We start from the raw sequence: 14,432 nt of genomic DNA on the forward strand, positions 1-14,432 counted from the left end.
TATATATAAATTATTTTATAAACGTTTTAAAATATAATTAAGTAAGATTATTTTAAATAAATTTTTATTTTAGTTATTTTGATTTTATTTTGTATATCTTATAAATTAATGGGTCGAGTAAGAGAATGTTAGATTATGTGACACTATTTAATTAGATAAGATATATTATAGATATGATTAGATTTTGATTATGATTATCGGTTAACAGAAAGAAAATCCAATTATAATAGGATTACTTGATGAGATGACTGTGATATGTGTAACTTTTCTAGTTATTTATTCTAGACCTTTTGCTCTCGTCTATAAATCGATAGGATCTTCTAGACACTCAATCCGAATATATGACGTGATATTATTAAGAGATCAAGGATAATAGAACGATGAGTCTAACTTTCTTTACAGATCAACATAGATCTATCTTTATTTGATTTTAAATTTTTATTTTAAAATTTTCTATGTAATAATAGTATAATCATTAATTTTATATTTATAAGACTTACGTATAGTGTTTTCCGTTTGTCAAAATGTGCACTGACCATGGTGCCAAGTGGATTGCAAAAATCTTGAGAATGGAAAACAAGCTTGCATGCATGTGGTTGTTCCAGATGAACTGGGAAAGACTTTGTGGTTGCAGTCTAGCATAGAAGATGGGAACTTAAATGTATTTGTGTCTTCTGGGAAACAGATTTCTAGCTAATGGATCAGGCAGCTCGTGGTTGTGGTTGTAGTTGTAGTTGCAGTCTAGCATAGAAGATGGGAACTCTCAATCTCTGTCATCCGCCACTTTTCTCCTCCCAATGATATTTTAGAAGCTACGCAGGTTGGTGGTTGGGACCGAGCTCACTTGAGATTTCTCTCTTGGAATATCATGTAATTGATTGCTCCTCTGTAGAATTTTGTCGACCGAAAGCATCTGATTTCAAATACCATTATGATAGTATGCTTTTTCTCGTCTTTCATTGATTTTACAAGGTTTGTGTCACTTATTGATTTTGTGTCATTTATTGTGTTTATGACATTTATGATAGTATACTTGTTTCCTGTGATAATATGTTCCTCATTTATTGATTTTGGAAGGCTTGGAATCCTTAGTTTACCGGTCTTGCTGCATTGCACAATGCACAGGTGATTCGATGGACTGCGGTGGGTTAGATAATCTTCAAAACAAAATCTACTAACAAAATTACAGCATCAAAGGGAGAACATCGTGGGAAAGATCTAAGAAACAAACCATATATTTTGCTTTGGAAGTGGAAGGTGTTTACATGAGCCATCAATCTGGCAACTCAAACAAATAATTCATTCGATTCATGACCACATACTTGATCCCAGAGGACATGGATTGCTACAGGATCTCCTAAAGATTAGTATTCTGTACTGCACTATGTTAACGCTTTCTTGGTAGAACATGTTCTTACTGAGCCGTCGGAACAGCTATCGCTTGCCAAATCTCAAGCACTTGTTGTGTTTCACCTCTGTGATGGTTGATGTGGGCAGACTGCTTTGCGTCGTCTGTTTTGCGACAGAAAGTTTCTCCATTGCATTGATAAATCTGCGCAGGTGCCGGATATATTGGGGATACGACTCTAAGTTGCAGTGACCACCTCCCTTGATCCATAATGGATCATACTTCTCTTTGGATAATTCCCACAAGCGTTTCCCATGAGTCCAGTCGACGATATCATCAGCAGTTCCCTACAAACAAATGGCACATGATTAAGACCTCATGTGATAGTGGTGTACTTCTAGAATTGAAGTCCTTATTTTTTATATAACATGGATCATGAACATCAATGAAATGGGTGGATTGAAAGATTTGAAACAATATACACATGGTTCATGTTCAATAGTTTCAGGAACACCACAAAAGAATGTCAATGTAAGAAACTTGAATGCTCCTAGAGAAAGTCTACTTTGGCATTTAAATGATACTTTGGACTTATTTTAAGCATGGAAAGCTTCCAACTCCAGAATAAAATTAAAGCAGGTACCAGCGGTCAGCAGAGAAAAAATTAACTAGCATGCACATGACATGCCCTGTGGAAGGTAACCGATACAATAAACATTTTATATTTGCCAGCTAAGTGTTTCGGGATCAGGACAGGTCCTTTTCTTTCCTAATTTTGGAAGTCTATTCAACCAAACTATTTTTGAAAAGGTTGATCTCAGATTGGCAGCTGCTTATAGAATGTCACCAAGTCTTTTAGTTGAGCTTTCTAATTTTGCTGCAAACAAGGTTCAGGAGATGATGAGATGACAAAGTTGGACGTACTAATCATATTATACGATGGCAATGCACTTGGGAATTTCTAGTGCTAATTTGCAAAACTGATGAGTTTATAGGATAATCAAACCAACATGCAATGTAGTATTGCAGTACCTGGTTAATCAAATAAAATCAAATTAATGAACTGGCTGATGAAAAATGCTTACATGTATAACGAGAACTGGGCAGTTTACTTGTCGAATTTTGTCAATGTTCTGCAGACAAAAAGCCCATGTTTCACAGTAATAATTAAAGAACGCATCAAAAAATTACAGGAAAAGCAATAGTATGAACATGAATATGAACAAATAAAGCAGAGAAATAATCGAATAGCGATGAATTCCCAACATACCTTGAAAATATCAAACCAGAATGTCAGTTTCACAGGATATAGGACTCGTATGCCTGACAGGATTGCACTATGGAGGACAACGCCTCGCAGTTTCTGTAATCGTGCAGCCAGGTGCAACGTCGGTCCGCTACCAACAGACTGGCCATACAAAATGAGATCTTCTTGTTTTATCCCATACTCTTTCTTCAAACAATCGTACACTGCTTCTATGTCATAGTACGTGTTGAACTCAGATGGCTTTTGGGCAGGATGACGAGTAACAAGGAAAACAATACACACAGTCAGAAGTGAGAAGTAGGCTACGATGCATGCTTCTGATGACAAACTTTAGTTTATTGAGAACATATCTTATGACATAGAGAGGTACTTGTGGCTGTTGCTGTCAATCTTTATTATCACAGAGTTCTTGAGGAAGCATGTGTAGACTTAGATTGTGATTCCAACATAACTCATGCAACATATCACCTTCACATAGATCGGATGTAACTCATTCCTTATTCAAGCAGTCAATTCTAAGCACCTAAGAGGGTAAATATTTTTGCTGCATACTACTATCTTGCAGGTGTAAATCACCCCTGAAACTTATGGGCACACACATCAAGTTTGCTGGAGAGTGTGTCGCCCATGAAAAACTTCAAGGTATTCACCCTTGCTAGATAGCAGTTTTGTTTGTGGAATTGCTACTGCTATTTACTATCACTATTTTATGGCCCATCATGTGTGATGTTTGCTTGCTTCCTTGAAGGAGAATCATCTATTTAATTCAACTGATTTAGCTATCTCAAGCACAGCATATAACTTTGTTGTCATACTATCATACAACTACAAAGCATACAAAACAAGTAGAGAAGGCAGGAGGAAGAGAACAAGAACATGTTTGCAAATGTTTACCTTCCCTGTCGATGCTCCATAACCTGAGTAATCATAACTGCAAAACAGAACATAGGGTCAGTAATTAGTTCTGACTGCGTTTTCCATCGAAAAGCAATTTCTGATTTCATTTTAAAGTAATAAAATATTTGTCACACTATCCAATTTGAACATCAAAACATCTTAATACTAAACAGATCTGCACATTGCATCCTTGAGGTTGGAGTGGGGAACAAAAGCAACAATAAAATAATAACAACAATCAGCCATAATGGCCCAACTATGTCGGGTCAGCTATATGGATCTTCGCAAGACATGAACTTGTATTCTCATAAACTCGTACTCCAACAATCAGAGATCATCATAGTTCTCCCGACCCATCAAAAACATAAATAAAGCAATTTTCGTACAAAACATGTCCGACAGAAATATTAAACTAAATGGATCATCAAACTGGAGAAAAGGAATCAATTCTGCCTACTTCTGTGACCATTATCTCAGCATCCCTAGAGCAATCCTTTTGTTGCTGTCATACACATACAAAAAGCTCTTCGAGTACAATAAAATATTACATGCACAGGGCTCAGCACCTCACGTTTCATATCTACTTGTAACAAGTTACGGATGGTTAGCAGAGGAATCCATCTGAAGCCACATATAACATTAGAGGGAAGCAGAAATATGTTTAGAAGCCTAATCTCCAATGTTCTTGACAACCATGGAAGCAAGAGATGGATCATATGAAGCGAAGAAGAACAGAGATTAAGCAGGCACAACCTTGGATTCTCTCTCAGAAACCTAGGGGATATAAACATCAAAATTAACCCCTTTTTTCATTCAAAATCCCTAAGGTCCTAATCAATTACCAAGACCAACCAATGTTTCGCCTCCAAAATCTAAATCTAGGAACCAAGCTTATTCAAAAGAACCCATCTTTTGCACAAAAGATCCAATCTTGCGAACTGAGGAATGAGAAAGGGAATGGGAACGGAAGAGAAGAGGACAGGGGAAGAGAAAGGCAATGGTAGACAGAGAAGCTTCTGTGTGCTCTACCTCATGATGTTGACCCGGAGATGAGCGCGGAGCTCGAAGAACAGGTCGAGCATCTGGCCGAGGTCAGCCGCATTGCCGTGGGAGTAAAGGAGGGTGAAGCGGGCCAAGGGGTGGCGCCAGAAGGTGGCCACCACCCGGTTCCCGACCTTGGTCTCTACCAGGTGTACCGCCACGTTCCTCTCCGGCGACAATCCCGACAGGCACAGCCGCCCCTCCGCTCCCCCCTCCCGGAACACCTCGTACGTAGCCGGCTCCGGCGGAAAGAACGCAAACCGTGCCGCCACCGACGACGTCACGTTCCCCATCTCGCCTCCTCCCCAAACGCCCCAAAGATCCCACCTTTCGCCAAATTAATGGCACTATCCTCTCCTCTCAGCTCCCTACCTCCTCCTCTGTCTTCATTTCCTTTCCCAACCTCTCCTCTTCTTCTTCTCCTTCTTCTTCTTCTTCCTTCCTCTTCCTCTCTATCCCACAACGTCCTTCTTCTATTCCTCCCCTTTTTCTTCTTCTTTTGGTGCTGTTTTTGATGGCAATTTGTGAAACAGAGAGAGACAGAGAGAGAGAGAGAGAGACAGAGGAGAAAAGGAAGAGAGAGAGGGGGAGGAGGAAACCAAACCAGGTGGCAGAGGGCGGTTTGTGTTTGTTGTTTGTTAATCGTGTTCTTGGACGCATACACGATCTATAAGAATGGAAGGTGGCGATGTAGAGAGAGAGAAAGAGAGAGAGAGAGAGAGAGAGAGAGAGGGAGGGAGTTGAAACGAATCGAGAGGCATTAAGAGAAGCAGAGATAAATCTGATGAAAGATTAGTTTTTTGATGAGCTGGAGCAACTCAGAATCCAGGATTTCCCTGTCATCTGATGAACACAAAAAGGCCACTGCACGAATCACGAGGGAACAAAGAAAAGTACGATTGACGGCTCAGATTGGGTCAAACGAGGTTCCAAGATCCGTCAGTCGTGACTTGTGGTCAGACATCCTTCGTGGGGCACCAAACCTTTTGGTGGCCGTCATCTCCGACTCACACACACACACACACACACCCACCTCCTCAGATCACATCGTAATTTAGTGTAGATCTCATGGTAGTTTGGACTGGGTAGCTCATTGCCTTTTTTGGAACGTACTTCCATTTGCTCCTCTAACCTCGCTAGATTCTTCTTAGATTCTATTCGCAGATGCGTATTCAAGTCACAAAATCTAGGGAGGCGTGAGATCTTGGATGGACGGTCTTGATGATCGCATCACAAAGCCTTCGTCCTCGCCGTTATGCTTTCATATACGCAAGCTAAGATGAAGCCAATTAAGAAGTGCAATTACAAGTAATTCATGATCAGGATTAATTTGAAATTTGAGCTTCAAATTGTTATCATGATGTATTATCGACTTGGATAGCTTAAATTTTTTTCCTAGCATAGTCCAAACCAAGAGCTAAGATTAATTATTGCCACAAGTTTTATGATGAGTTGGGGGTTAGGAAAACTTTTAAGGGCCAAAAGAGAGGAAAAAAAATAAAAAAGATCCACACTTAAAAGACCTAACTCAACTAGATTAGTTTTTTTGGCTTTATTAAGCAAAATTAGGCTTTGACTCACTAACATCTCTCACAATCATTTTTTGTCAAATACCCCCACAAGTTTACAAATGTTGGAGAGACTCTCAAATGTTAAAATAATGTTGATTATCTTCAAGATTTCTATCAAAGTGGATGAATTAATGTTCAACAATTATTGTTCTATTTTTAACATATTTCTTAAGATATTGGAAGCTTACTCATTCAATCATATGAAAAAAAAAGTTCTTAAGATTAAAAATGAATTTGTTGGATAAAGAAACATATAAAAGATATATGAGAAACTAAATAATACTATGGGAAAGACAATGAATACATCTCCAAAAATATTATATATATATATATGGTAGAGCATTTATCCAATAGATTGAAAAATCATAGGCATAGCTTAAAGAAATGTTCATGCCATCCAAAAATATTAGGTGACTTTTGAAGACCAAGTGACTGATCTCCAAAGAGGAGAATAGCAGTAGTAGTTAACATTGATGTGGTCCAATTTGAACCAAATGCATTGTCACATGTCATATGCAGTGACATTGAAGAGTTGCTACGAGTTGCAATCAATCAGATGCCAATGGAGTTTCTTCAGAGGTGAAAACAGGTGCATGTGATTCTTTAAATTCTTTAATGTGGAGTGTATGGATGAGTTGGTATGCATCCCTTTCCAATTGTGATGTCCCAATTCCTTCTTCTGTAGGGTGGTGACAAGCGGATAAGGAAGAAGTGGTTGTTCCTCCGAGTTCTCTTTTCAATCTAATCATCCTCCTTTTTCTCTGAACAAAGAAACCATAATATTTCATTCGATCAATTAAAAGTTCGCCAAGATAATGAGCACTCTCCGCATAAAACAGTAAGGTCACAATACAATTTAGACAGATCTTAGCGAGTGTAGGTAATCTTACAAGAAACCAGACTAATAAGATCGGTGTTGTAGATCCAACATCATGTTTCGACATATCTGAAAACCCAAAACCAGATCACTCTCATCAGCAAATTAATGTCTTTGGCAGATGATGCAAGTGTTTGTCCCCTTCTCTCAGCCAAGAAAGCATTCAAACCTGTTGAAGCTAAAGGCTGGGGTGATTCTTTTATGACAAAGGGAATAACTGAGGGCATGTTCATGATTGTTCTTGAAAGCATCACAGTACTTTTGAAAAGCTTCTTCGCTCATGGTGGCATTTGGTAGCGTTTAAAGCGGCACGCATGCACCGTAACGCATGTCTCGAAAGAGCTAAAACACATCTCTTGATCTTCGCAGCTGAGGTAACGAGTGCACATATCGGAGTACGAAAGGAAGGGAAATGGAGAAGAACAAAAAGCGAAGTCACATTGTTATCGCTGATTGCTATGACTCGAATAGCATCCAATCTCAATGGGTTTTAAGCCAATAATAAACCATTTGCTTCTGCCGTATATCTGCACAGCTCTTGATTTCCAGCTTTACTGATCAAGATGATGAAACTCTCTTTCGGTGTCAACTGTGTTCGAGAGAGGCCATCAACCTAATGGACGATTTCTACATTGCATTGCGGTGACTTCACAAGAAGAGGACATAAGAGTATGGGTTCCATCTATCTACATCAGATTCAGATAGAGATGTTGCATCTGCTGAAGTGATAAAATGGAATGCTTAAAGATCATAATAGATTCTTCCCATTCACTGCAAAAAACCATCATCAAATTTGTACGAATATATAGATAAACTCAATAGCTTTAACGGAGCCATACAACAATGTGGTTTTACTGAGACGAGAAACCTAGTGGATGGTCCATGTCTAGGAATGTGCGCCCCGTAAGAGAGAAAGATCGGAAGAAGAAGCTTTGGCAAAGTTGAAGCCGGTCCTATGACCCAGCTTTTCCTTACGACGTGGTCATCATCCCCATTCCCCAGAATCATTTCTCTCCTCCACATGAGATGTGGTCAAGAGAGAACTGGGTTTTGTTATCATTCGTCTCTTTAGTGTTCAAAGCAGGTCATGCACACCCGTAACTCTGAGCAGCCATGGCAGGTCTTTTTTCCCCCTGCCTGCACCTTTGTGAATGGGATGGCGATGGGTCAAAGGATAAAGAGACGGGTCAACATAGATGGATTGACAGGTATGGTTGTGGAAGTGCGTGCCCTGAGAAAAGAAAGAGATGAGCAGCACAGGGCCAGCATATGAATATGATGGCATCTTGCAACTTCCATTGCACATCATCATCATATATGTATTGGCGTGGGCCATATGGTCTCTTTTGTTGCCACCTCAGACGGTGGAGATGAGACATCTGCACTTCCCTGTTCTTTCAATCACGCACTCGACACAGTCAAAATCTCACGAGGAAGAGAATTCTTTGCTTTCGGACGAGATTTTTTTGTTATGATATTTTTCTTCTTTTATATTTGATGAAAAAAAAAATCATCTAATCATGACTATATACTTAAATATTATAAATATTAGGTTGATATAAAATATTTTTAAAAAAATATTTAGTCTTAAATTGATTGAGGAGTATGAGAACCAAAGACTCATAGGTCCGTGGAAAGTCTCGTACGTCGCTCGATCAATCAAATTATCCCTTATCTCGTATATATATATATATATACATATATATATATATATATATACATACATATATATATATATATATATATATAATCATAAAATTAATTCTTAATATGTTTGACAAAAAATATAAAAAAATATAAAAGTATATATTGGCGAATATTGAGAATTGAGAAAAATGCATGTCAAGAGCAGTGAAGCAATACTCTAAACTATTAAAAGAAACGTCGAATCATTCATAGTCTTTTATATAATCAAATGGTTATAACGGAATAAATATATAAAAATCTTCATTTTCTCTATTCCCGAATAAACACTCTACAGGTGCTAAATTATATTGATGCACTAATAACAATATCAATAGCACTATTAAGCAGGTACTCCATCAACTGCGAAGAGATGTATTAACTCCTTTGTAGATTAATGTAATCAGACTCAGGTACATGCAGCAATTGACCAATTAAATTATAAGCCAAAACTTGCAACTCCGCGAAAACATATCTAAATTCACTTTGAACGAAAGAAGAGTAACTTTCAACTTTTTGGGCACATGGTTATCCACATGCCTTTAGATCTAATTGTCCATATTCATGTATCTACATATGTACAACGCAATCTTCACAATCTAATTGTTTTTCTCCAGTTCTTATTTCCAGACCTTGATTGCACCATCTCTGCTACTGGATATCAGTAGTCTTTGGCTCAACTTGGCGGATGCTAATGAAAGCACTGAGTCGCGGTGGCACCCGGCAGAATCGGTAGCTGCCATTGAGAGAAGTGCCTTCTGGGCCAACTTGGATGCAGCAGGCCTCTTGTTCATCTCCTGTTTGACATTTTAAACAACCAAGTTGTACCGACAAAAGCGTATTAATTGGCTCATTTTCTACAACAAGAGAATGTAACAACTCCAGGAACGATAACAGCACAAGTTAAAATGCTAAAACCAAGCATGAGCACCAGGTTGGTACATACTAATTAAGATACCAACATGATTCTTCTTTGGGAAAAAATGCATAATCAATGTATATTACACATCCTTCTATGATAATATTCTCAGGTAAATATTCTATCTAATCAATGTAGGATGTAGACAAAACCTAGAGAACAAGTCAGATGCTAGTGAATCAGCATAACTCAATACTTGGAACTGTCTCATAGTGTGTAAAATGCAAGTTGTCTAACGCTAGCTAACCTTCATCAGAATGAGCACAAGATAAATTCAGTCAATGAATTGATAGGAATTAGGATCTTTCTTTATAGAGATAAACTCAATCCCATCGGATTCCGGATAGAAACAATGTGTGTGGCATTGTTAGTTCACATGATCCTCTAAATTGTTTTTAGAAAATCCAATCGAGGATATGTCAAAAATACAGTAGATAAATCTTTTATAACACAGATGCTTAAAAAGAAGCCTATCGGCACCAAATGCAACATAAGCACAAATGACCCATCAAAGTAGCAATCTAGATGAAAGATCACACTCACTTATCTTCAAGTACGCACAAGTACTACATGAATTGAAGAAAAAAAATCAAAGTAGAACTAGATATCTACAGGATTCCATGAATCTTTCATGAGAGTACACAATTCTTTAAAACAGTTCCAGAAATGCAGCGCTTAAACAACATTAGTATGGAAATAGTAGTAGTAGAATTGTCCAGGAAAGAATTGAAATACAACAAAGTTACTTAAATTGTACCTGAACAACTTGTATGCCAAAGCTAGACCTTATATCGTAGTACTCATCATTCCTGACACCTTTTGTTGATGGACCGCATACACAGTAACTATGATCAGGACTGCAAGATCATGAAAAGGAAAATAAAAATCCACAAAGGCAGATTTATTTTGTGAAACCATTTATTATAAATGTTGAATTTAAATGATAACCTAGAATGATCCCAGTATCGTATCCTCAAGTCTGTTCCACCAGTTAACAGGTCTCCTCCAGGTAAGGGAAGCAATGAGCGGATACCCTGAAGACGAGGGGCAGGTTCATTCAACTCATCAGTCCTATATTTGGAACTGGTACCACGTTTCCCATCTGGTTTTGAACTTTGTTTGCTAGAAGGCCTTGCCAGTGCTCGAGTAACATTGGATGTTTCAGCTTCATTCTCACCACTAGCTACTCTCAGCACCTGCAATATTTTGGAAAATATTATGCATAATGGCAAACACAAATATCAGCATTATATTTGCATAACCTTCAAGAATCAATCAATGTATTACTAGTTGGGACAGAAATAAGAAACAACTTCCTACAAAACCTGAGCCCATGATTTATTGCAATATTCAAAGACACTAAATATAACTACTTTTGCAATTAGTAAACTTCAACTTTTTGCATAAGCAAGAATAGAAACACTTATCAAACAAGTAGCAGCTATAACATGAGAAAATTAAACACTAGAATTAAGAAAAAAAAGATAAATTGTAATTCAGATAGAAAAGATCCATTTAAACAAAAAGTGAAGCTTAAATAACCTAAACCATATAACAAATGTACAAAATAGCTCTAGATAACCCACATTCCTACAGTATGTCTCAGTGCAACCCACCATGGTTATCTTCCTAAGTAGATAACTTTTTACCTTCGTATACCATAAGGTATAAGGAACCCACAAGGTACAAAGAAGCATTCTTCAATTACCTGATGGCAACTTCCATTCTCTGCATTCCAGAGGGAGACCTCATTATGCCCAGCAGCAACATAAACTAACGGCCTTGTGACAGTAGACGAGGAATTGGCTGGTGGAATTAGCAAGCATAACTTTTCCACAGGGCATACAGTGGGGTACTGCCAGGAGTTAACAGGCAAAAGGAACCTGAGATCCCATAGTGTCAGAAAACCCCTTGAAGAACCCGACACAAACCAATTCCCACATTGACCCATTACGAGAGATGAGACATATCCCTCATCAGGAACAGCTTTGAATGTCCAAGCTTCTGAGTTCATCCTTGTATCCCAAAGATGGACCCCACAACGCTGGGTGCTGAACAAAACAGTCTGACTTATGCAGCTATCTGCACTAGAACAGTTTAGAAGGCTAAGAATCGCGCCTTCACCAACTTCTCTCTTCTTGATATCAGCAACACCCGAGTACCTTTCAATTACATTACCAAACCCTCTAGATATATAATCCACAGAAAACAAGTGAACTCTTCCATCACTTGCACCAAGAACTACTTGTGCAGTGCCTCGAAGCATAGTTGCACATAAAGCCCGGCTACCATCAAGAGAATAAGTTAACCTAGATCGAAAAGAGATGTCCTTTTCCAACTTTCTAGTATCCCATATCTTAACAGTGGAATCATCTGATGCACTTATGAAAAAGGTGTGGTCATTTGAAATGGCTATATCATTCACAGCAGAACGGTGCTCCTGGAGGTGTGCAACAAGAACTCCACGAGGCTTCCATTCTGTGTCAGGAATTGAAGATGCTCTTGCTAAGGCAGACAACCCACCTAAATCAGACTGTGAGGCATCATCTCCAGCCATAGACGAGCTTCCCTTTAGAGTGTCACAAACAGTAATATCCTGGAACTTGCTGGTCACATAAGCAGATTGCTCAGAGTCCCTGGCTTCTGGATCTTGTGCTGGCTTTTGGACTTGCTTGACATTGTTGCTGATGTTAAAAAAAGAGCTTGAAACAAGTTTAGGAGGAACTGAACTTGATAAGCCAAACTGCTTGTTAACAGGCTCCAGCCAAGGCATGCATGAAGCAGCAACCCCTTTAGGATTCCAGTTCATTGAAGATTCAGAACCTACAGACACTCCAGCTGTGCGCTTATCCACACAAACAGAATACAAGGGTATGCCTTCACCAGGCCCATCACAAAGATAATTATTTCTTGCTGTGATTTGCGCGGAGATGAAGCCAGAGAATTGCAATTTTTCAGATGAAAGAGAGTCTCTTATGTCCACTGAACCAGAGGTACTTTGGAAGGGAGTCCCTGTTCTTATGGCAACATCTTCAATGATAGGTAGAGGCGAATTCTGTGTAATACTATTGACATATTTGCCACTTTGTGCATTGGATTCTCTTTTGACAGGACTCTTAATAGATTTTACATCACCTGCTACCTTCCTAGTATGTTCAACAGTTTCCCACTGGTTTGAATTGGAGGATCTGCAATACCATATTTTTCTTTGTCTTTCCAACATGTAAGGACTCCTTGCATTCTCCACAACTTGATAGTATACCGTCTTACTGACTGGAGGCTTCAGACATGAAAGGAGGGATGTCTCAGAAGATAAAGAAGTTGGCTCTCTGTGGAAGAAAGAGCGCAAAACTGGAAAAAGATAAACATAGGAATCTACTGGTCCTAAGCTCTCGCTGCTGGCAGCAATAAAAGTGACAGCTGACCTTCTAACCCATTGGATTGGATAACATAACAAAGGAAAAGCTTTCTCAATCAGCCCACGAAGCATCCTTTTCTGTAGAAAACCACTCTTGCACAACATGGATAAGCATTCTAAAGCATTCACAATTACAGCCTCCATTTCATCGCTCAACGCCTGTTCGATATAGGGCAAAAGGTATTCCTCAACACTTATTTGACCGACAAAAAAGCAGACAAAAATTATCTGCCCGTAAAAAACTGCTCGAAGTTGCTCATCTCGATCATTAAGAAATGCTGGTAGGATGGGCAACAACAAGTCATTACTATGCCTCTGCCCAAAGAAATAACAAAGACGACCAATATCTTGCAGGAGAGCTCTACGGATATTTGGAGTTTGCTTTGCACCCATTACCAATTCCTGCACAATTTCAGCTATGGATTTTCTCAACTGCACAAGCTGACCATCAACTTTATGGCCTTGCTTCTTTCTTGGTGATTCCATAGGAAGGGATTGCGATTTTTGAACTAGACCAGATCTATCAAGAGGTACTCCATCAGATATGTGCTCGGAGCGAATCAAGAATCTATAAGCAGTCATTGCAATCTTAGAAATGTTACTTGCATAACATATCCTAACACTTTCTTCTGGATCATCAGGAAGCATGGAAAGCATTGGAAGAATATACTCGGGAAATATCATTGCATCACTCGGAGGAAAGTCTTGGACTGAAGGCAAAATGTCACACAATGTTTCAAGAGCAGCACAACGCACAATTGCAGCTGGATCAGAGAGCATCACAATAACATATGGAAGTACATGTTGCAAACGATCTTCATCATCAATGTATGAGGAAGAAGTCTTTAGTAAAATAAGACCAGCCCTCCTCAGCTGTGGTTGCTTTACACTTCTTATGCATGAGCAAACTAAAGATGCAATTAGGACCATGCCTTCGCAGCTGACTTTACACTCTGACCCTGGAAAAGACGGCATGCCATATGTATCTGTCTGGCTATCATATTCATCCATCAGAGCGTCCAAGTCACTTTTAAGGATCTTTCTTAAAAAAATTGTTTCTTTCTGCTTATGTCCTTTGGAATCACCTAAAGCCTGTTCTTTCAAATGCATAAATTGTTTAGAAAATGGAGTGCAGGCGGCGTCAGAGTCATTTGAGGAGATCAATGTAGATTTTCTCTGTGCTACATCCGAATGTGTTTTACGGCTTATGTTTTCTGCATCCTTGAGAAGTGAAGTAATATCTCCAACAAGCTGTATATGGTCAGCAACTGTGACTTTCTCCAACTTCCCTCTTTCATTCCCTCTTGCCGATTGCATGCTTTGTCTCCCACCTTCTGTATGTTGAAAACCTTCATCATCTGTGGATTTTGAACAAGTGGATGGATCAGAAACAATGTCCTCAGATGATCTG

At 38.9% G+C, this 14,432-nt stretch overlaps 2 protein-coding genes across 2 annotated transcripts; both read right to left on the bottom strand.

Annotated features, from left to right (window-relative positions):
* Positions 1 to 1,219: 1,219 nt before the first annotated feature.
* Positions 1,220 to 5,198, bottom strand: LOC103983926 (uncharacterized). Its single transcript, XM_009401284.3, has 5 exons — positions 4,542 to 5,198; positions 3,510 to 3,546; positions 2,619 to 2,855; positions 2,434 to 2,481; positions 1,220 to 1,695 (listed from the first exon to the last, which is right to left on the bottom strand). Exons 1-5 carry the CDS (start codon positions 4,844 to 4,846, stop codon positions 1,435 to 1,437), a joined length of 888 nt encoding a protein of 295 aa, XP_009399559.2. The 5' UTR covers positions 4,847 to 5,198; the 3' UTR covers positions 1,220 to 1,434.
* A 3,838-nt stretch (positions 5,199 to 9,036) lies between these two features.
* LOC135638301 (serine/threonine-protein kinase VPS15-like) lies at positions 9,037 to 14,430 on the bottom strand. The gene is made up of 4 exons (XM_065151372.1): positions 11,312 to 14,430; positions 10,552 to 10,799; positions 10,361 to 10,460; positions 9,037 to 9,481 (listed from the first exon to the last, which is right to left on the bottom strand). Exons 1-4 carry the CDS (start codon positions 14,336 to 14,338, stop codon positions 9,305 to 9,307), a joined length of 3,552 nt encoding a protein of 1,183 aa, XP_065007444.1. The 5' UTR covers positions 14,339 to 14,430; the 3' UTR covers positions 9,037 to 9,304.
* Between the last annotated feature and the right edge of the window lie 2 nt (positions 14,431 to 14,432).

Source organism: Musa acuminata, chromosome BXJ3-5 (assembly GCF_036884655.1).
Source record: "Musa acuminata AAA Group cultivar baxijiao chromosome BXJ3-5, Cavendish_Baxijiao_AAA, whole genome shotgun sequence".
NCBI lineage: Eukaryota > Viridiplantae > Streptophyta > Magnoliopsida > Zingiberales > Musaceae > Musa > Musa acuminata.